General features: G+C 47.4%; 1 protein-coding gene across 11 annotated transcripts in view; it reads right to left on the reverse strand.

Moving 5' to 3' along the window:
- The window catches only part of TSNARE1 (t-SNARE domain containing 1), a 791,067-nt gene that overhangs the window by 580,231 nt on the left and 186,920 nt on the right, over positions 1 to 23,916 (reverse strand). For all 11 annotated transcript variants that reach the window (XM_090040739.1, XM_090040746.1, XM_090040740.1 and 8 more), the window contains one exon: positions 21,146 to 21,268. In XM_090040739.1, the coding sequence (XP_089896865.1) occupies positions 21,146 to 21,230 (85 nt within the window). In that variant the 5' untranslated portion in view covers positions 21,231 to 21,268. The remainder of the gene's footprint in view (positions 1 to 21,145; positions 21,269 to 23,916) is intronic.

The following is a 23,916-nucleotide window of genomic DNA, read 5'->3' on the forward strand; positions in this document are numbered from 1 at the left end:
ACCCAGGCCAAGAACTGCATGCAGGCCAGGGGTATTTCCCTGAATTCTTCAGATTTGTGCAAGTTCATCTAAACCCCACCACATGTGGGAAACAACAGCTGTTAATACAGACAGAAGTAGGTGTCTTCCTTCCAGGTAAGGAGCATGGAGAAAAGTGTGTGTGTACGGTGCACCGGCTACTCTGCAGTAACTCTTCAGGGGTATGCTCCTAATTGCTAGCAAAATGAGGGAGCTTACCCCAGTTAGTGCAGCAGCTGAGAGCTTACACATGGGCTCTTCTTAGAAGAATAGCTAATATGCTGTAGGGTCATATTCTGTGTTACTTCACAGTAACGTACTCATAGGCCTATACAAATCAGGGCCATCCAACTCACAGCCTGCAGGTTCTCACCCAGCTACCTCTCCTAATCACACTCCTGCTGCTGCTGCCAGGGTGCCTGGGCTCCTGCTTCAGGCTTCCTGCCCCTGCCGATGGGGGCGAGCACGATGCAGCAATGCCCAGTGCACCACCCTGGTCATTCAGGAGTTGACCACCCTGCCATAAGCTATGCGTGACAATACACTGTATAGCTGTGGTTGTTCTTTTAAAATAAAATGACTATTTTGTCACTTTTGAAGAAAAAAAAAAAAAATATATATATATATATATAAAAAAAGTAATTTTAGCATCACTTATGCAATCCATAAATATCAATCATTTTGGAACGCTGTCATTCAGGGCAAGGCCATTTAAAGCACCTTGTAAAACTGACCTTTGATTTAACTCAGCCTGAGGATTTGTAAAAGGAAGTTAATATCGTGCTACTGAAACGTCAGATTCAAATGTAAGTTGAACTTTTTTTTTTAACCTCTCCCCAATGGTAAGGATCTCGCGCACGTCATAATACTGTTACATGCAAAATCAAGATAATGAAAATTATGGGCCTGATACCTAGGACACTTAAGCAGCACTCTACTTTTATGAAACATCCCATTGATTTCAAGGAGACACTCGTTTCCCTAAAATCAAGTATGTTTATGAATATTTGCAACATCAAAGCTAAATACAGGCTTTATTTTTGTTAACGACTGTTTTAATAGCAACCGAAAGGCTTTGTCAATTCAAAACAAAAGTGCTTCAGTGTCAACCAGGAAAAGATTATTAATGATCTGATGTGCTTAACTAAATTATCGTTATTAAAAATGACAGAACAATATTCTGAAAAAACAGGAGTCTGATGGTAGATTCTCAGGCCCAGAGTCCAGCAGCTAATGGGGGACTCTTCCAAGCGTTTGGTGACTTTGGACCATAAAACCATCTGACTTCAACTGGAAGGGTATTTCTGAAGCCTTTCCAAATTTCCACAAGTCGAGAAAGCAATTTATCAGAAATCAGCTGGAGATTGCAAGTGCCGCACAGACTATTTGCTTATTAATTGTGTGTATGAACTTGTATTTTTCTTACAGTACCAATTGTTAATGAGGTCTGGTCTTGTCTTTTTCAGCATAGCTGAGCATTGAAATCTCTTGGTAGAAAAAAAAATCCTATGCAAACTGTGAATGTTTAGAACAATTAGGAAACAAAAAACAAAAAAACAACAAAAAACCAAATACAAAACATCCACTCCAGCTATCAGATGGGAAGGAAACAGCAGCAACAGAGAAATAACAAAAGAAAGTTAAATGTAAAAGAAATACATCTTTTTAATTAAAAAACAAACACGGGTTTTTTTAATCCACACTGCTGTCATTGGGTACTGCCTTGATGGCTACTTCCATATTCAAAGAAATCAGCATTTCTCCCAGCCAGACGCCTTTTAGGCCCCTATCAGAGAAGCCAAGCAAGCAGGTGGAGAAGAATATAAGGTGTATGTTGGCAATACATTAAATACAACTGAAGCTGACTGTTGCCTCTGACAGTATGTAAAAGATAAAGGCTTCCTGCAGCATTTTGTCCTACAGACACAAACGCTGCCCACTGCATGTTGCAATTAATTTATCTGTGCGGACTGGTGCTTTACACCATTTAATAGCCATTTTTATAACAGTAAAAGCAAGAGGAGTGGGAACAAAAACATCTCTTTTTGCTTACACCCACCTTAATTGCCTCCCAAAAAACCTGGAAACTTCCTGAAGGAGGCTGGAGTACCCTCCCATTGAACTATGCCTATCCTTGGAAAAGTGACTCTTTAATCCTCTTAACACAACTCCCCCCACCCCTTTTCCCTGTCTTCTGTCTAGTTGTATGACTGCACACGTATCCTTACTGTGACAATTACCTTGCTATCTAGGCACAATATTTAGGAAAAGTGAGTGACAGTAGGTGAGAAAATGTTATCTAGGCATTTAAAACTGCAGCACCTGGATCCTATTCCTCGATCTGCTACTGCTTTCCTCGAGGAAAGGGGCAAGTCATCAAAGCACAGATTCCAGCCAAGCACACGCAAATCGTTCACTTGCACAGATTCTTGATACGCATTTGCACACGGGGTATCTGCATTCAAGCCCCCAGTCCAGGAACCCCCTGGCATGCATGCCAGAGCTTGGCACACAAAGGCATTTTGCTTTGCGCATGTGCCTTGGGGCAGATGGCAGGGAAGGGGCCGAGGCTGTGCTGCCACAACAAGGATTGGGTCCCTCGTGGCTCCTCCGCTGTCCGCCCAGAGGTGCGTGTGCATCCACCATCGGCAATGAGCCAGGCTGGGGCTCCACACCCCTAGGGGAAGCTGTTTGCAGCCTCCTCGCCACCTCCTGCGAGCAGCCTGGGATCCATGGCGGGCAGCAGGGCCCTGCCCAGAGCCCAGGCCAGCTGTGGCGGGCAGCCAGAGAGTTGCAAGCAGCTGCACCGAGGTCTGCAGTGCCATGGCCTGGCTCAGTGCTGGTGGCGGGTGCACGCCTGCCTCTGGGCGTCCAGTGGGGAAGCTGCAAGGGGCCTGATTCTTGGTGTGACCGTGCAACCTTGGCCCCTTCCCCGGTTAGCCCAGAGGCACGTGTGCCAAGCAAAATGCCTTCATGTCTGCTGGGGTTACCGACCCCTGGTCTGGTACCTGGCAAACACCACCTATTATTCTTCAATTAAAGGAGTACATGGAAAACACATCTCATGTCAGGGCCTCACTACAATAGGTGCCATACAGATACACAGCAAGAGAGAAAGCCTGTCCCAAAGACTTTACAAGACTAAAGGAAGGGTCTATATTGCCCAGGGATCTTCAAGACACGATGCAATGCAGACCTGGACATTGCTCTTAGTGCTCATGTACCCCAAATGAGCAGAACTGGACCCTGAACGTTGGGAACTATTACGGCCACACCTGCACCCCGTGTTACCCTTCAGACTACTTCAGCCTAGGGCTAAAGGGGTGAAGTGGTTGCAACCACTCCTCCCATCTTTTATTCCTATAAAATGGGACTGTGATTAGCAGGAAGAGGGGGTACATCATGAAGCCTGCAGGGGCACAGCATCTCAAACTCTTCAACTACTGCAGAGGCAGACTGGCAAAAGAAAAAAAACACACACCATTTTTTTAGTAAGTTGAACTTTTATAATAATGAAAACAACGTGAAAAAATACGTGAAAAGCTCTGTGAGAACCAAGAAGAAACAGAAGAGCATGACTTTTCTTTACGAGCTGCAGTTGTGCCTCTCATTTCACGATCCTGGTGGGAAGTGGCACATCTAACTCTGCGAAACCTATTATTAGTCAAGGGACAGAAGCTCAGAAAACCTTCAAAAACCACCGCGCTGCAAATGGCCACCTCAGCAATTGTAAGGGATCTCTTCTGCCCCAGCTGCCCAGAGTAACCAGGTGGAACAGCCAAGTGACATGCCTTGAATCTAGTCCAAAAAACAGTGTTTTTAATAAAATGTGTAGAACGAGGAAACACAAGCATGACATTCAGGACAACACGGTCCAAATATGAGCCAGATGCAGCTGTGCAAAGAAGCAAAGCACTTGTTAGCAACTAAAACCCAAAGCAATTGCTCTTGACCAACTCCAGAGAGATCACACCAGAACTGCAGATATAACACGAGAGGCTACTTATAAGGCATAATGAAGATCTGAGATGATACGCAAAAACTAATCAAGTGTAGGTTTAATGACTGGGGTGGGCCCAGCTTGCTTGCCAGCCAATACGCTTCGTCTGAAGTACGTAGGGCTAAATTTAAGTGCAGGACAAGAAGTTGCTCAACAGTGGATTTTGCAAGAAATGGAGCCTCTTAATCCAGTTCCAAGCATGTGAAAATCCCTACTGTAACCTGTTCTTCTCAGAGGTTGAAAACTTATGTAAAACCAGCTACATGGCAGCCTTCATTGCAAAAATACTTAGAGCCAGTGTTTAGTACATTTGTGACTCATCTGCAAGTACACTTAGCATCATACACTGCAGGAGAGTTTTCTTGAACTCTAGTTTCCTCCAAAAAACCCCCCAAGAGACAAAACCAAAAAAACCCCCAAAATGGTCAGGAGTAGAGAAAGAGAGCAAACTTGTAATGTGCTATAAAATGCTTAATGCTGAAGCTGGTGAAAAGGAGCCATATTCTGAACTGAAATACCGAATAAGAGTGAAATGTGAAGTGCAGTGGAGTTTTTTGTTTGTTTTTTGTTTTCGTTTTTTTCCCCCTCTCTCTCTCTTTTTCATAGGTTAAATACTCTTTAAGGGGGCCTATACACATGCCTGGAGCCTGCTCTGATGCACTGTAATTACAAAGCAAGGAGCAGACTCAATTAACTGAGCCTGCAGGAGCACGGTAATCACTGCGCTCCAGCAGACTCCAGTGTCGCGTGCTATGGTGTCCTCATGCTGAAAACTGGTGGCAGGGGCGCTTTAACTAAGACTCATTCGACAAGCTTTAGTTAAAGCTCCCCTGCCATCATTGTTCGCTGTGGGGAAGCTGATACATGTGACGCTGCAGGTGCTTTAATTAGAATGGTTCTCGGAGCCGCTCTAATTAAAAGCAGCCCATTCTCCACCTCTGAGGGCACATGTATTAACACCCTAAGACATCACAAGCAGGATTTCTTTTTCTTTCAAAAATAAAATTGTATTTTTTTAAATATATCTTCAGCTTTCACTCTCATTAAAAACTATATTTCAGTTTTCAGGTCTTTGATTTGAATGTGTGAAGAGCGTGGTACCAATTAGTAGTTAATAAGTCTGTGTGTGTTAGTTCAAACAAATGCCATACTTGAACACACAAGAATAATTGGTTTGTTTTAAAATCATACCTAATATCTACAGAGAACTTTATCTCCTTTGGACAATTTTTGGTTTTGAAAATTTCCTACACAGACGTAACTGATACACAGTTCAAACTACCACTTGTGAAGCCTCAATAATTAACGGCACACATTTTTCCTAATTTGGCCAACCTTTGACAAAACACGTTTTTGTAAATGCCAGCAGTCACAACTCAATTAAAAACAGGACTTTTTAAATGGGATCAAACCAGCGGTTAAAGCCAGGGTGGTCAAATCTGGTCAACCCTGGAGAGAGGTTAAGAGTCTGTGTTCAAGCGTCTGCATGCACAGACCTGCTTCTCGTTGATTAGGGACCAGTTCCCTAAACAGGAGGCAGACGAGGGCTCCCACTTGAAGGGTGACTGCAGGATAGCTCTGCAGAGGCTGGCATCTGACGGCTTGCGCTAACAAGCAGTATGATGAGAAAGGCAGGCCAGCCCTCCCGGCAGCAGCCGTGCAAAGAGCTCTCAGGGACCGGTATTCACGATGGAAGCTGTCAGCTTGTGGCAAAGCATTCAACTGCAGCTGGGGGAGATTAAACTTAAAAAAAAAATAATAATAATAATAATAGTAATAATAATAATAATAATCAGGCCTCAATCTATTAGGATTGGCTGCAGTGCATCTTACAAGGACCCTCCAGGTCATCAATGCTGACTTTGCAGTTCCCATTGGCATCCCCCAGCCCACAACCATTCATTGGGCTAACAGAAAGATCACTAGGTTCAGTAAATGGCTTTGATGCCAGAACATCCAGTAGCAGGACATGTGATGCCAAAGAATAAATACCCTGGGACATTAATGAGATGATGATTGTGGTGGGCACTTGTGCCAAAGGCATCACAACACGCAAGCATGAATGCAGAGGCCAACTTGATCTCGAGTTCAGGAGCACCCAGAAGGGTCGAGGAGATGCAAGTATTAGAACTGCCTTGGAAAAAAGGAGGCTGGGGACAGGCACCCGAATTTGGAGCCTCAACACAGATGTTCCTTTCTAACCATCTGGACAAAGCCAAGGTCTATGGGAAGCCAACTTTTGAGGAGGTGGAACCACAATCTGCCAGCGCCAAAGCAAGTCCACTTGTGCCAGGACTCAAAAAGTAGATGTTACAGACAGCACGGTCTCATCCAGCAAGAACGTGAGCGATGCCCCCCAGTTCTGGAGGGTGCCCTTGGCGGACGAATGAATAACCCAAGTGCCAGGGTAGAACATGTCCCTCTTCTGGACAAACTAGATGCAGGCACGGCAGGATCACGCTATGGGCGGTATTGAATCTAGGGAACTTCGAATTACACATGGGGCATGAAGTCTTTGCAAGGAGTGGCCAGAATTATGCCCCAAACAAAGTTACCTGGGGGGCAAGATGAGGGCAGACATTAAGTAATGGGGAACCTAAGAAAGGAAGAAAAGCCTTATAGGTAGGAGAGGTACTTTGCAGAAAAACAGACAGCTCCATGCACTAGTGGCAAGAAGGAGCCAAGTGGTGGTTGCAAACACCCTGGCTCTTGTACTGCCAGCTACAGCAGCGTGGAGGATGTGAAGGGCATGAGCACTGCCACAACAGACCCAGGGGGAGCGAGTGTGCACACCTGTGCTTGTGGCATTCATCGGTGCCACAAGTGGAAGTTGTGTGGGGACCAGCACTGAGGAAGCACAAAAAACAGAGGGCAATAAAAAGGAAGGAGAATTATCAGAGTCAAAGACAGCTCCTGCCCAGCATGAAACAGGGTCTGTAAGATCAGCGGTTCCCTAATTGGGGGCTGGGGGGGGCACGACACAAAGAGAACCACAAAGGCAAAACATCACTTGTATAAATAAATTCCTGATGCCTCAACACATGCAGAAGTTGATCGTTCAGTCAGTCACCCCGAGTGTCCTCAACGTGGAACAGGCCACATATATGCAAAGGCCATATGAAATGCTAAAAGCATCTCTCTCGTCCGCTCCCGCCAGGTACGCTACAGGTGACTGGAAGCAGTCACCAATGTTCGATGCTCTGCATGAAGCACCCCCAGGGGCTCACGACTAAGCAGACAGGTACGATTGAAGGTGCCAGGTCTCAGCTCATTTGTCTCTGCATGAGTAACAGGAGCAAGCCTTCACTTGAGGACATAGCCAAGCCATTTATTTCTGTCTGGAAATAAGCAGCTCTCATTCTGAATACATATGGAGCAGTCAGAAGGGGCCTCTTTCACAGTCGGTTTCCAGAGCAGAACTACATGCATCTCTATTTCTGGGGGATGCTTACACAAAATCAGACTGTAAGTGAACTGGTGCATACAATATGGAGGCTGGAAAAGCTGAAGAGCTCAGGGGAGTACTGCAGGCTGCCTTACAATATTTGCATCGCAAGGTGCAGTCAGAAGTGGCTGTGCAAAAAGGTAAGTAGCTGGGTACCGTGCTAAGAAAGTGTCACTATTCAAGAAAGCATTTAAGCCCATGCTGAGCTTTAAGCTAGTGCTTATGCCTCATTGAATATGTCCACCTGGCAAAATGAGTAGCGTGGGCAGGATGGCACATTCGAGACCAGTCCAAGGAGGCTTTCGTACATAGCAGCCTACTTTGTGAGATGGTACAGCATGGATCGGCATCCCCAAGATCGTGGGTGATGATAGCTGCAAAGACACAGCAAGACAGGCATCGGTATGGGTTAGCAACTCGGAGCCCTCAAGAGAGTCTGGCTCCTAAGCCATGCAGAGTTTGGTGTTGCTGCACCTTCACCGCTGCTGTTCCACATTACAGCTAGATAGGACCTGACCTGCATTACAATCAGACCTGCACTTGTGCTGTGTAGATGCTCTAAAGAAATAGGACAGCACTAAATCAGTGGTTAAAATGTCTGGCTCTGCAAGAGGGTGCTGGGAGAAAAACCAAGGACACCCTCGCCACTCTGGTTCAGGAGGCTACAGACAAGTGGCATTGCTGAATATCTCTCTGCAAGATGTTTAGGGCTTCTTAAAGGGCAAATCCCTGGGAATTGTGGGCAAGACTCACTCCAGTTCTCACTGCAACATAGAGATGTCACTGAGGTCATTTCTCAAGCCAACATTACAGCCAAGTAATCCCTGGAGAAATGCAAAAAAAGCAACATGGGGGGACCCAGATCAAAGCTTCTTTGGCTGCTGCCTCCTTCAGCCAAACTACTTTCGTGGTTTTATGCCCATTGCTCATGCCAAGGCTTTGGCATTCATTCACTTTTACCAGCAAAGCATAATTTCCTTTGCCAATCAATTTCCTTTGCCAATCAATTCAGAAAGCATCAGGTCTTTGAGTTTCGCAGCATTAGGCCATTCAAGGAAAACAAATAAAAATCCTGGGTCTGGTTTCTAGCTCAAGATTCCCCGTCTGGGGACACTACTGTGTTTCTGAACTGGGCCAACCCAACACACCCCAGTGCCCACACAGCATCTTCCTACACCCACCAACAGTCCCAGTTCAGCTAGTGTTTGTAGCACCCCCAGAACCAGCAAGTCAGTGGGAGGTAGCACCGAAATATGCCTGTGGATCTGATCCCAAGGGCCACCCCAACATCCAGTCTGAGTGAAGCATCCCTCACACCAAGCAAATCTTACTGTACAGTTACACATCCCTTCCTGCTCCCATGGGCCCCCACTGAGCTAAACCCCAACATCCTATGACCCCAGCTGACTTCCTGCCCTTTGGGCAGGGGGCTGGACTCGATGATCTCCCGAGGTCCCTTCCAGCCCTGATGTCTATGAAATCTATGAAACCTCCAAGCCAGCAACCTACTGGGATAGAGCAGGCCCACAGGGCTCGGTAGCACATGGGTGACAAGGGATGTTGCCCGTGCCTGTATCTGGACCTGCGCCAGGCCCAGACAGCTGAGAGCGGCAGCTGCAGCTGCAAGGCTGCCGTTTCCCTCCCCACCCCAACTGCCCAGCCCTGGACAGACTTGGGCACAGGCATGGGCAATTCAGACTTGGGCACAGGCATGGGCAAAGCCCTGTGCCACCAGCACACTAAAAGGTCCACGCTGCCAAAGCCCTCCATCCCAGGTCAGAGAGGAGCCAGGTTGTTCTGGCCCATGGCTCCAAAAGTGTACAGGCTGCTGCAATACCCCATCGCTACCTGCTTCCACCTGCCAAATGTTGCCTTGTTTGATCTCTAATCTCTAACAATCTCTTCCTTCTTTCAGTTGTCATCCCGTTCCCTAAGCAAAAGTGAAAGGTAGCAAAAGGAAAGAGGTTACTTTCGAAGGTTTTTGGGGTTGTTTTTTTTCTTTTTTGGACTGTGTGATTGCAAGGACAGGAAAGGGCAAGGGAAAAGAGATGACAACAACTCAGAGTCCTCATTTTAAATTCAATGCTCCCTCTGGTTGGGGTGACCACATGCTGAGATATTACAGTATGTTTGTATGGCGTTCATATGTGTGTGCATCATAACAAAAATGTGGTATTTAAGGCAAATAAATGGACTTAGGTTTTAAAGAGGTCACCCATGACTGCAGTATCTGAACATCTCCCCATGAAAAAGCATATGCAAATCTCTCTTCCCCTTAACAAACTTGAAGGGTACCGTCAGTTAAAAAAAATATTCACACAGATATGAAGTATGAGGACGCCACTTTTTGCCCTCCATCATTTCTTTGTATTACGTAGCCTTACATAGAGGTAGTCCTTGAGCAAACTATCCACAGACAAGACACAAGGGAAACAGAGGCACAAGCAGGGTAAGTCACAAGGTCACAAAGCAGACAGGTGACAGAGCCAAGCACAGAGCCTAAATCTCCTGACTCGCAATCCAGTGCTCTCCAATTTGAGAGCGCAGCTGCAGAAAAGCCAAATCAGTCTGAAAACGACTGCTTCATAAATTCAATATTCTCTGGCCATAAGAGCCGATAACGTGGTTTCCAACGATCACCTAACTTATAACATCCTGTGCTACACGGTACAAGTCCTGGCATAAAAAGGGGGTGCTTTGATGTCATAAGCCTGTTGAATAAAACATCCCCTGCCTCCACCGCATGTACTTTCTGCAGGTAGAGTACCAGCACAGCCAGACACTGATCAAACACCTGCTACGTTTTGGCAGGTACTGTGTAAATAGAAAGGAAAAAAATCTCCAGCAGGAAGGAAGCTTAGAAGCACGTGTGGGTGTGAGGGTGCAGGAGCGCGGAGTAGGACCGCAGGTGCCTCCTCCAAAGGGTTAACTGCAGCTGGCGATGAGCTGTACTGCATCGCCCTGCCCAGGTCTCGCTGGCTTGCAGGAAGCTCTTGCTTTGGGCTTTGTTTTAAACGATGTTCTGCAAACCTGAGCGGGTTTAGTGCGTCTGTTGTAATCCCCTGCAAGCTCTGACAGCATGCTGAGAATGCAGCCTTGCTCTTAGCAAAGGCGGGGGAACACAGTAGATGTATGTAAAGGAGCCTCTCCTGCAGGTGCCACGTGGGGCAGACGGTACCGCCAGGGTACGGCTCTGGTGAGTCATGCATCCATCAGCATCCGGCTGAAGGACTAAGTGTGACATTGCTGTGGGCTCACGGCACTGTAATTCAGAATTACACACAAATCCCTTTCTCTCCCTCTAATTCAGGGCTCAAATGCATCCTGACTACAGCAGATGCAAAACTCAGCCTCACAGACGTGGACACGGCAGCACCCACCAGCCGAAGCATGACCCGAAAGGCGTGATGGTAGAGTTTACGTTTGCTAAACTTTATACTGAGGACCCCAAATTCTTATTCCCCTATCCCCAGCCAAAAAAACCTAAAACAAACCTCGGTAAAAGCCTCCAAATTCTTTGTTTATTCCCTTATCCTCAACCAAAAAAACCCAAAACTTGGTAAAGGGAAATCTCAATTACTCTGGTACAATATATTGTGAAGTTCGAGTGCCTCTGTTCCAGCAGGAAGAGTGCTAAAGATCCCGAAACGGTCAGACTCCCCCGACTACACCAGACCTGTAAGAGCAGGGAACATCGGGCAGAGTAGTTAACCGCACGAACGGCAATTACCAACATAAGAGCTGATGACTCACACATTCAAGATACCATACTGTATGTTAAGTGAAGTTGATTCATTGAAATCAGAGATGAGAGAGCTTTGTTAGGTCCTTTAGTCTACCCCCAAAGGGGCAACGAGCATTATTTCCCACGATCTATTCCCCAGCGCTTTGCGTAACACACCGTGAAACAACGCGAGAAGTGGGGCCTCTCGCTTACTATTATATCACCTGCCTTTCAGTGCTCAAACTGAAACTCTCCAAAGTCAGCTGCATGGGAAACCTCACACGCCCAAGCACAGACCTGCCATTGCCATTGCCTTAGCATCCCGTCTTCAAGCAAGTCACCAGTCTTTCTGTGCCATGCTTTCCTCACCCAAGAAGCAGAAAACATACACGCAGGTTCACCGTGCAGATTTGCTATCACAGTGATGGTTGTTTGTAACACAACAGCACCCAGCAGCCCCACGGTGGAAAATAATCGTAGCACAGAGAATTAGAAAGTCCCTGATACAAACAACATGGCTAGGGACAGAAGTTACACTTAAACCAGCTTAAATGATCAGAAACTGGTTTAAGGCTGTAACAGAACAGAAGTTCAGTGCACATAAACCAGTTTCAAAATGGCTGAAACTGGTTTAAGATAAACCTGTTTGAATGCAGTATCAGACGTGACTGATTTGGGTCAAACTGGTTTATGAAACTTCTGTCCCGGACCCCTTCCTGGCTCAAGTTAAACCACAGTCCTCCCACATCCCAGCATGCTTTCCAGCCCAGCTTAGACTAACCTGCAAAAACTTGAGTGATTCAAGCTCGGGCTTTTTAACTGTCTGTACTTAGCCCGTGGGCTAAGTACTTCCCATTACACCTCAGTTAACCCAGATAAAAGGATGTGCCCCTGCTGTTTACCTTAGGATGCCTACAGATGTGCAGACTCAATTAATCAAGTCCACTGGAGCGTGGTAAATACCGCACTCCAGCAGATGACACATGTATCAGTGTCTCCGTGCCAAAAAATGGTAGTGGAGGCGCTTTCCTATTATTCCTAATACATATAATTTCCTAATTAAAGTACCTGGAGTGTCATGTGTATCAACATCCCAGCACTGAAAAACGGTGGTGGGGGTGTTTTAACTAAAACTCATTCAATGAGCTTTAGTTAAAGCACCCACCCCATCATTTTTTAGCACGGACACGCTGATACACATGACGCTCTGGGTGCTTTAATTAGAGTGGCTCCTGGAGCCACTCTAATTAAAGCACCCAACCCTCCTACTCCTGGAGGACGTGTTTAAACACCCTTAGATACTAAAGCACTTACATACAGCACGGTTCAGATTGGGGCTGTCTGTATCAGATCACCATCAAGGAATAAAGAAAAGAGGGAGTAAGGGCAGTGGGCTACAGAGAGCTTAGGGAGTCAGCACGGTGTTGAGCTGGGATTTCCGGCTGGTTCGGGGAAGCAGAGGCAAACCCCAGTTCATGGAGAAGACAAGACCAAAATCAAGGCTCTTCCCTCCTACAGACAAATAAAAGCACCTATTTTAGAGCCATACAACTCGGGCTACTGATTTGGGACTGATGAGGTCTCAAGTATTTGGATAATGGTGTAGACTAAACCACTTGCATTTTTATCCACAGCAAGGGGCATGGGCCTGATGAAACAGCTACAGAGAGAAGAAGGGTCCCTCTCCTCAACTTGACTTAAGTCAGGGTGATAAGTGAGTGGGACATGGGACAGAGGCTCTTTAGACAGGATGGGGTGCATAAAAAGTTGAGCGCCTGTTTTTTTCTGGAGCAATGGATCAGTTCCCTCTGTTACTCATATACAACGCAGCCACTAAGATTTATTTTGTTTTCTTGTTAAAGAGGGAAAGTCCTAGGTATGAGGGTCTAAAAATAATTAAGAATAAGATATATCTGGTGATACAGAATGGAAAAGTGTAGCTGAATGCCAGGGTTGAGGGAAGGAGATATTCTAACCCAAAAGCTTATTAACATAAGTGATTGCTACAGCACCCTAATATGTTCCATTAAAACAGTGATATACCTCCAGTGGGCCTTCTTTTATTCACTAGTTACCTATATAAATGTACACACCTGTTAATCTTTCTTGTTTTAGTGAAGTTAAGTGAAGCATTTGCTGCAATGTTAAAACAACCAGACAGAAAGGGAGGGAAGTTTTCAACATGGGCATTAAACAACTCCAGATTCCAAGTTAAGTCTCTTGGCAATTTCTAGTACAATAAAGCAACTTGTTCATTATCCTTTAATATGTTTTTCTATGTTTAGGCTTATTAATTCCTTAAATCACTGGTAAGATCATAGCGCCGAATATAAAACTGTAAGTATCTCCTAAAAACTACTGCAATTGGACTAGAGAAACCATTGAGAATTTTCAGCAGTCTTATTCACAGGACTAAACAACCGAAGAACGTGCTAAACAGCAGCTCTTTTGTTGGATACTGAACAAAAGGTTTTTTTGAAACTGTTGAGTGGGAGATTTCATTTTATTATTTCTATTTATGACTCATATTATTGCAGCGTATAGGACTCTCAGCCACATCTCAGTACCCCATTTCAGACTCAGCGATGCATTTTCCGATTACTCTGTTCTAGTTGCACTTTTTTTGTATCTATTAACTGAGTTTAGGAAAACTTCTGCTCTACATTGTGGTTCCAGTAGTTAAAAGTTTGTTTTGGTGGTGTTACTCACACTTTGATAACCTTCAGCACTTCATTCTTACCGCTCCACGCCAAATTAAATGAAGATCGCACTGACCTCTCTCAAAGGGGTGTTCACAAAAGTGATTAATGTTTGTGAAATGCTGCGTGGGTCTCAGGTGAAAGGACATTTTACTTCATGTACTTAACTGGATGAATTGTGCCTTCAGACAGCATTAGTGAGCATGCATGAGAACCTGGATCAGAGAGACCCACTCCGGCTGGTCATTTCTTAAGGGTGTTATTTTCAAAAGCCCTGGCATGCGGCACTTTTGGTCTTGGATCTGGTCCGAAGTCTTGAATCCCTTCAGAGTACCCAAGTCGAGGAGCTGATTATTCCTCCTGCTCGCACTCATGTCCCTCCATCATTATCATGCTGAGCCAGCTCAGCTCCAGATACTGCTACTTACCAACTAGCTCAGTCTACGCCAGTCATTGATAAATGTATCAAAAGTCAATTTAAAAAACAACAATTATCACTGTATTTGTTTTGGTGGGTGCTGTGGCTAAGATGCTACACTGGTAAGAAAAAAAGAGTGGGTCAGCAGGATAAACCTGCACGGGTCCTTCAAGAAAAAATCCCAGCATCCTGCAAATTTCCAGATGATCACTCCTATAGTTTCCCTGCCTTGAGAATGAGGCAGGAACATCTCAGAGACTAATCCTGTTTTCAGGCACGTGAGTGCTGCCCACACAACAATCAATGCATCTGCAAGTAGAAATTGGCCCACAAAGTGAAATAAGTCAATGCAAGAGGGTCTCAGTGAGCTATAATACCCTGCACTAGCAATATTCCCAAAACATACATAACATGTCCATCCAAGACTTCATAGTGTTTTGTACCAGCAAGCAACTGTTTTTCAATAGCAACAGCACTCGGAAGGAGAAAGAGGAGGGCCTAAAGAATGACAGACCAGTCACTGTAATTGTGATGGCAGGAAAAAAACACCAGAACAAATTATTACACAATCAATTCATAAGCGCTTAGAGGATAATATGGTGATGAAAAAAACAGCCAGCACAGATTTGTCAACAACCAGTTGTGTCAAACCAATCTAATTTCCTTCTTTAATAGGATAACTAGCTAAGCCGATAAGGGGGAGCCGCTACGATACATCTGGACCTTAGTAAGGCTACTGAAGCTGTCCCAAATCACATAAGCAAACCAGGGCAGCATGGTCTAGCTAAAACCAGCATAAGGCAGACTCACACTCAGACAACAGGGATCAGTGGCTCACTGGCAGACCGAGGCTAGGAACAAACATCTTTGCTGGAGCGTGACAAGTCATGGCCCAGCTAATCACACCCCAGGGACATCTAGAGCCATCTCTGATTGCTGTGCCCTGACTTGGGGAGCGTCTGCAAGCGGGGGTGAAAACCCCACTTGCAGACATGCCTCCCGTGGTGGGGAGTGAGAGAATCCCCTGCACACACCTGCAAGGGCAGAGTGGGGAGGAGCTCGAAGCAGGGCCCCCCTCTCCACATTTGCAAGCACGCACGGGGAAATCCAAATCCTTCTGCAAAACATTACCCCTACCACATCTGCAAAGCACGGGCATGGGGAGAGATCACTGGAGGGGGCACATCTGGTTAAGCAGGGAAAGCAAGGCAGGCACTCGCAAGGCCTGATGGAGGCTGACCCTGCCCAGGGAAGTCCTGGCGTGTGCAGAACTGAGCCCTTCAGGGTGGCTGGAGGACCTGGGCAGCTTCACTCTGCTGAGCCCTTCCTCCACAAGCCAACACACAGGGGCGGCACTAACGTGGTCCATAGATGTGAGCACTTTTGGCATGACAGAAGGTTTGGACGTCTGCTTGCTTCCAAGGAAATGTCTATGGTGCAAAGGTGACATCCATGCCCAACCTAGGAGAGATGCCAAGTAAGGTCCCACAGGGCTTTCTTCCATTCAAAAATTCCCTAGAGACCCATTTCATCTCCTCTCCCTTCCAAGGCAGAAAAGCGAAGTTTGCTGCATTTCAAGGGTAAATCACCACTTTTAAATCTTCACAATCATCATTTGCAACTTCCCCATGCACACCTCCTCTGAGGCTAACAAACAACCTCAGGTGAAGATTGGACATGCACACAAGTATCCTTCTGGAGACTTGTCTTTTGGCTGGTCTTTGGGATGAGATCTTCAACTCCATGTCGAAGCCCTTTCTCTAGTACATTAGCTAAAACCCTTCTGGCTCCACATGTTAAGCCTCAGCTTGTTGCCCCCTCAAGCTCAGAAGTGGCTACGTTTCAGCAGTGCTATGCCAATGCAGTTTGTGAAGCATGCAGAGAGAAGGGGCTGTGCGCTGTCAATGAAATCCTTTAATATTTTTGTTTTTCTTCCTCTTGTCCACAGAGCTATTTAGGGGAACTCTAACCCCTATAAACCTGACTCCAGAATTCATTCTAAAATTACAGCAAAATAAAATGCCATACATCTGTCTAACTGGGTGGGCCAATAAAGGCAATGACTACAATGCAAAGACCCTGGCTCATGTCTCTCCCACATGCAGCGACATCCTAATGATTGCAATTCCAGCGATCTTCGTGTCAGCACGGGAAGATACTTTCCTCGCTTCCAGATAATCTATCTTTCCTTGCTTCTTGAGCGCCTTGGGATCTAGCGTAGAGGAGAAAGAACAAGGAGTGCCCTGAGTAAGACTATCTCCAGACTTTAAAGTTCTCTTCTTTAATGTCCCCCTTTCCAAGTCTTTAAAAGGAAGGCAGCCTTGAAAGACAAAAGTTTTTCTTCCCAAACTTTTCCTCTGCAGTGGGCATGTCTACAGGTGCATTTAAGTGCATCTAAATTTAATGCAAATGTTCCGAATTAAGCAGGTCTAGGCAGGTGTCTACACGTGCTGGCATTAAACAGCATTAACTTTGTGTGCAGATTAATTTGGGATGACCAAATCAGTTCACACGCAGACAGTTAATGCGCTTTAATGTGCCTACACAGGCATTAATGTGTTTTAACTATCTGTACCTCAATTTGTTACCTGCATTTGCAGGTATCAAATTTAGGCACAATTAGCCAAAACTGCCATTTTTAAAAGCGCATTAAGGGCACACGCGTTTAGGTTAATGTGCCTTAAAGCATCTCATGTAGATGCGCCCAGTATGTAAACACACACCGAGTCATTTGGAGGTCTCATCCTCCACAGCCCTGGGATGTGCACAATAGCTTGGTGCTTGAATGCAAGTACTATGCCACGTGCCATGGTTTCAGATACTCGTAAGCACTACACACACACAGCTGCATGGTTGCTGAATTAGGCTCAAATATGCTGGGTCTCACACATTGGCTTAGGGTCTCACGGTCCTTGACCATTGTTAGAAAGTTATAGGCACTGGTTCATTATTTCTGGGTTGTTAGTGAATGCAGGACTGCCGGTTGTCAGATAAAGAGGGCTGTTTTGATGAACACATATGCACACACCTTCATGAAGGAACATAATGTCTCTGCAAGCAGACTTACAGAGGTTAGGATAGGAGGTCGTGTCCCTTTCTTCTGCCCACACCATGGGGACATGACAAGGGTTACCTACTCAGTCGCAGTCTGCCTCCTGGAAGCAGGTGGCAGAAGACTGGTGTCCAAATCAGCCACCCTTGACATTTAATTAAATGCCAATATTTGGGGATCCTACAAGGAAAAGCAACAAGGATGTGTCACTCGCTGCCATGAATCAAGGGCAAGGAAAGTCTCGCAGGTTAAAGTGACGCTCGGTCATAGCGACGAGATGCCAGTGAAGACAGGAAGCCCTGTGGGCCGCTCCCAGCCAGTGCAAAGTCGCTCTCCCTGGTACAGTCTCATCTAGTGGGGGGGGGCATCATTTTTGTTGGGCATGCCACACATTAAGCACTGCACCCCCACTCAGTGCCACTCTGATCCCCTTCCCCTGCTCTAGCTGCTGCTCTGCTTTCTGCTCCCTCCCCTGTATTTTCTGCACTAGCTGCAGCCCTGCTTTCTACACTCTGCCTTATCTGCCTGTCCCCTCCCCGATCTGCCCCATGCCACTTGTAACACCCATGTCGCAGGCTGGCCACCTCAATCTAGTGCCCCACCACTGCCGTGGAGTAACAACCATGCAACTTGTCCATGGAAACATTATTCTTCCTTTTGCTCAGTTTTGCGTGAGTAATTTCTTAACTACCCTTTGTGCCACCTGTACACCCCCTTCGACCCCAACCCGTGGAGTACCACTGAGCAGGCACCGCTCACTGCCGTAAAGCAGAGTCAGCATCGGCAACACTTGCACAGAAGCCACGGAGAGAGCCCAAGCCCTATAGAAAGGACTCAACAGGCTGATACGTGCTGATACGTGCTGAGTGTTACAGACAGGAAAATGGGCAGCAGCAGACAAGTCTCCTGTCTCAGAGGTTGGTGTTTAACAGCATAAGGTCCGTGCTAGTCCGCCTTCTCTTATATAGCAGAACGCGCTGGTCTGATGTTGAACGCGCTGGAGGAGAAGGGCGAGAGGAGGGAATCAACACGCCAAAGAGACTGGCAATCTTTTATCTGGGAAAACAAACCAAGGAGCAGGCGTGAGCACTGAGCAGCTTCAAGTTTCATTCGCACTCCCCTGAAAGAAGAACCGGCAAGACTCCTGTGAACAACACAGCAATTCACAGCCTGAGAGTAGCCGGCGAGAGGGGCTCCAAGTCAGTGCTCTGTGGGCTGGATAATATTGTACTAGGAATAACAAGTAGCATATCGCCATGCCGCACTTCCAAGCACACCTTCCTTATGAAATAGTCACTGCTTAGAATTAAGAGAGACCACTCAAATCAGCTCGGTGCTACCGAGCAAGCCCAAACTCTTAGGAAATCAGGGCATCCACAGGTGTGCTCCTGAAGGGACAGTCCCACCATCCAGAAGGGACTGCTCTTTGAAAACAAGGGCATGCTTCCCCTGGGACATTTGCATCCCTGAGAAATCAAATATCACAGCCAAGTTGACATCCTAAGCTGCAGTCAAAGCTGAAGGCCCAGCAAAAAAAAGGATGCCATGTTCACTTATGCCAAGGGGCCAGCCCAGGCATCTACAGTAGTTCACAGGGCTCATGCTGCCTTTGTAGAGAGGCAAATTCCACTGTAAGCCATTGAACACACTGTGAAAAGCAAAGAGGGGAGGGTTTATACAATTCACAGGAATGCAGGACTGCAAGGGTTTGTCTAACCTGTCTCCAGAGCACGCAAGATTGAGGCAGAGAAGCATGGTGCATGCACCTGGCATGTGCTCGAGCCCAAAATGGATGCAGCACAGCTGCCCCAAGGTAGCACTGGGGGGGAATCAATAGCATGCATCGGTGTGAAGGCAGCTGCTCCCATCCCCAGGCTGGGCAGGCATGCTCACCTTCCTCGCAGCACTCCCTAACAAGGCAATAAAGATGCAACGACCCAGGGGACTCCTTGGTCCCCGAGTCCAGCCCCTAGTACTGCAGGCAGCCACATCCCCAAACTAGTGCCTGAGACGGGGATTCTGAATCCAAACTTGATTTCTTTTGTGCCTCAATGACTCCTACTGAGAGAGGTGAGTCCAAATGCTCCTTCTGTAGAAGTCACCTGCACATGATTATCGATGCACCGATGACAAAAATCATTCAGAACACGATTTCTCTTGTCCCTAATAAAACATGGATGTTTTGTCTACCCTAAGAGCATCCTCCCCATGAATCCCCAAGCATTTGGGGGCTGCCAACCTACTTTTGGGGCTGCACGTCTTCTTCTAGGGGCAGGACCATGTCCAGTATGAGCCCAGCTGAATTTCTACAGGGCCAGTGGCCCCGATCACAAGTGTTGCGACCTCAAATCAGGGCATGGCCCTTAGCTTGGGAACTGCTGATCTTCATCTCAGTGCATATATAAGTCCCTCTGGCCACAATACCTCATCCTATGCGACTGCTTTATGCAGAGCAGTTTGCTTTTCTGGCAAGATGCTGGCTTCAGGCATCATAGTGAGACACAAAGAATAGTAACTCTCCTGTTGCTCCAGCCACTAGAGCCTGGGGAGTCCATTCAGATGATGCTGGTTTGGGATGGTGCTGGGCCCTCTCAACTGCTCGCTGCCAGAACCATAACAGCTCTACTGCAGGTCTGGGTCTCTCCTTGGGCCACCATCTCCTCCTCCTGCTCTAAACCGTGTGGTCCATCAGGCCGGGCGGTGCCAGAGTACACCCTCCTCTTCCCAAGTGTGGATGTGCCCAGGAATCACATCCACATCACCATGCACAGAGCAAACCCAGCTTTGCCATCCACAACATAACAGGTGGTCCTCAGTTGCCACGTGAGGTATCTACAATACATTCGTTCCAGTATCCATGCAGGAACTCATCTGCTCCCACCTCCATCCCCTCCGGGGAGCAGCGCCTGCCTTGGAGAAGGGCACATGCCAGAGCGAGCCACTTCAGCAAGCAAAAGCGGGAGGTTGCAGTCATTAGCTGCCCTTTGTGTTATGACAGTTGTATTACGAGTTGGCTTTTATGGAGCGTAGCCTTGCACTGTGCATTAGAGACTGTTTAAAACATACAGGCTGACATCTGGATGCTTTTCTCTTTCCACTTTAGCATTCCAAGAGCCCCCAGAGGGAAGGGGAGGGAAACAAGGAGAATATCACTGAGCTTTGTTTAAAAAAAAACAAACAGCTGGTTGCTAAATGCTGTTTGTGGGCTTGCATTCATTCACTGAGCAGTTTGTCCTCGTTGCTGTAATGTCAGAGCACGTTTCACTAATTAAATGCATCACCTCTGAGAGTCAAACGACCCACGATGGGCCACACAGCCAGCTCCCTGCTGCAGACCATCTCAACAGCTCCACTCACCAATGCACCTGAGACACAAAAGCAAGCACTTGACCGCACGTGGGGGCCTTGCATGGTGCGCTGCTGTTGCAGAAGGATGCCAGTGGAAGGGAGTTTCGCATCCGTAGGACCTGCCACTCGACTGGTCCATCTCCAGCCCTCCGAAATGACACAGGACAACACAATGCCAGCAAAAAAGTCCCAGATTTTCTTACCTGTATCGAAAGCTAACAGCTTACCTATCTCGGATATGTCTTATGCACCAACTCAATGGCTAACAAACCAACCAAACCCAATGGAAACTTGACTTCCTCGCAAGGAACTATAGTTCAAATAACCTACCATAAAGCATGACATCCAGCTACTGAGATGCATCAGCCACATTAAGCATTAGTAGTTCAAACTTGTACTCCCCAGCCCGTAACAAATTACAGGAAGAGTTCAACACATCACCTAAGGGTTGATAGCCTTGTCTCGACGGGCCTCCAAAGGGGTTCCTGCTTCCGAATCCACTTCCATCGATGGATCCATAAGACATTTTCTAGGCAGTGGCAAAGGCAGGATTATCTGTTAAAGCTTAAAAAGAAAGAGAGAGAGAGAACACATGGAAAGAAAAGGGCAATTGGTTAAAGTCTGTGAGTGTTGCCACAAGAAAAGTGCAGCGGTCTCAGAATGAACTTCTCCCTACCCCTGCAAATACATTCCCACCGCCGCCCCCAGACACCCTCACTCAAACTGAAGGGCTCCCACAACCTCAATAACCACGTGCGTCACACTGCAAATGTCCTGGGAAAATGACAACTAAAAGAAAATACTGGTGTTGAGAAGGATGGTGTTGGCTGCTAGGATGTGGGGAGCAGCTCGAGGCTGCTTGGGCCCCACATGGTGCACAGGTCGGCGCCCGGAGAGCCGGCCCTGGGAGCAGCTCGAGGCTGCTCAAGTTAGCCCAAACGCTAGGCTGAGTAACTGGAGCCCCGCAGCATGGCTCCGCATTAAACCAAAGGAGCCCCGGTGCCCAGAGCAGGCCCCGGGAAAGGGAAGGACCCCCGGTGTGAAGTGGGGGAACTGGATCCAGCAAGGGCTCCAGGGAGCCGGGCCATCGAGAGGAGCCGGAGGCACCGCCGCACAGAGGCCCTCGTGGGACTGGCCACCGTGGGATGAGCCTTGGCTGCTTCAGAGAGGGAGCGAGAGCTGGTGAGGAAGCGGGTCCTGCAGGTGAGGTGGGCTCGGGAGAGGAGGGTCTGCCGCCTCCACCCTCCTCCATTGTGGGGGGCCGTGTCCACATCCTGGGACCCCAAAGGGGAGGAGCTCCAGGGAACACCCCCTGGGGTGCTGAGTGCACTCCATATTTTGTGATTATTGCTGTTTCGTACTATAGAGATTAATACAGAGATGGGTACTCCTCAAGGGAGTGTATGTCTTTATTGCCTGCGGGTGTTTATTGCCTATTATTGGAACATGCCTACCTGTGTTGCTGCCCGTGTACGGCTACGGTATTGCTACCTCAGCTCACCTGGGGTTAAGTTCATGCTCATGTGTGTTTATTGTGTTGATGCCTTGACTTACCTGTACCAAAGTGTTAATGCTTATTCTGTGCAGGGGGGTTAATTATTGCACATGCTGTGAATCACCCGGTTTATGTTTCTGCAGTCCCTCGAAGTGGTGCCATGTGTTGACTGCAGGTTATTGTATATGGTATCACATACTAATTTTACTGTAAATAATTAATGTTTCTTATTCATATTTATTTATTGTAGCAATAAATCTGCATGTAGTTATGTGCTTTGCCTCGGCCTGGCTCTGCAGAGAGGAGAGGGAATTGCTCCAGGGTGGCAGGCCCTGCCGTCGGCACTCTTGCCTGACCACCCCATCCTTTCCACTGGAGGACAGGGCACACCCCTGGGTGTACCTGGGCTACGCGTGCAATCGTCCGCTCAGCTTTGCATCTGCCAGGCACGTGGGGAAGGAAGAACGAGACTGCTCCTCCCTCTGAGTACGCACCCGGGCAGTGTGGCCCAAGGAGACCGGGCCGGGGCTGTGGAGTAAGGAAACCCAGAGCCCCACGATGGCTCTGGCCCTGGCTGTATGAATGACATCAAGCAAGACGCTTCCTAACCCTGTCCCTCAGTTTCTCTATAACTGAGTTCAGGATTGCTTGGGGAAGGGCCTGGTACAGTTGAGATGCCTGGTACAGTTACCTGCTCATTGTCTCCAGAGGTCTCTGGGAGGAACCATAAGAGCATTTTCTGTGTGATTTCTATAGGACACTGAAGCAGCTATCAAACCTGGGGGCTGTTATGGATCATGGGTTCGGTAGCCAGCACCAGCCACAGCGCTTCATTCCCTTTCTCTTGCAAAAGGACTACGCAGGGCCCCAAATCCCAGACCGTCCAGGGGACCGTGGCCTCAGGCAGCAGCTGTACTTATCATCTTTTTATTTTACGTTTCAAGAGCAGGCAAAATTGCTGCCTCATTAGTCAGGGAAATTGAGTCTGGGACATGTAGCACATAAGGCGACCCTCATTGTGCAAGTGGGTAGATCACCAAGAAGACAAGTGATCTGCCCAAAGCCACACAGACAGTCTGTGGCAGAGCAGGATCTTACTGGAGCACCACTTCTTCCCTTCAACTAGAGGCTAAAGCCCAGCCACCCCTTCCTTCCCCTGGCACTTATTAGGAAAGGAAGGCAGGAAAGCCACAGGAAAGAAGTCACAAGAGTAAGCGCCAGCTGTTAGAGCAAAGGAGTCGACAACCCTGGTTGACTCCCGTACGCTGTCCCTGCCTCGCTTACAAAGGTCTAAGGGATGGTGCAGCGAGTAGCCCATGGGCTGCCCACCTTGCACAGGTCACTTTATGCAAAGGTGGGAGCTGACAGCAGCTTCCTGCGCGTCAGGGAACAACCATAAGCTCAATCTTTATTGATAGAGAAATCACAGCACAAAGGCAAAATGGCTTAACTGAAGCCACGCAACAAGTTGGGGGAACACATGGCACGCGGGAGCTGCTTGACAAACCGGGCATTCACGTGGAGCCAACAGTTTCAGCTGGAAAAAAACAGGGGAAACAGTCCTGGAAATGTCTCAGCATTTTGGTCGCAAGCTTTCATTTCAAAACCACGTTTCCATTTGGAAAGTGACCTCATTAAAAAGAAAAATTAAAATCAAGGGATTTTGTAACCCCAAAGCAAAGCCTGCCCATTTTAGGGGAGCCAAAAGATTTTGTTT

The sequence above is a fragment of the Crocodylus siamensis genome, chromosome 3 (assembly GCF_052110815.1).
Source record: "Crocodylus siamensis isolate JL-2025a chromosome 3, ASM5211081v1, whole genome shotgun sequence".
In the NCBI taxonomy this organism is placed as follows: domain Eukaryota; kingdom Metazoa; phylum Chordata; order Crocodylia; family Crocodylidae; genus Crocodylus; species Crocodylus siamensis.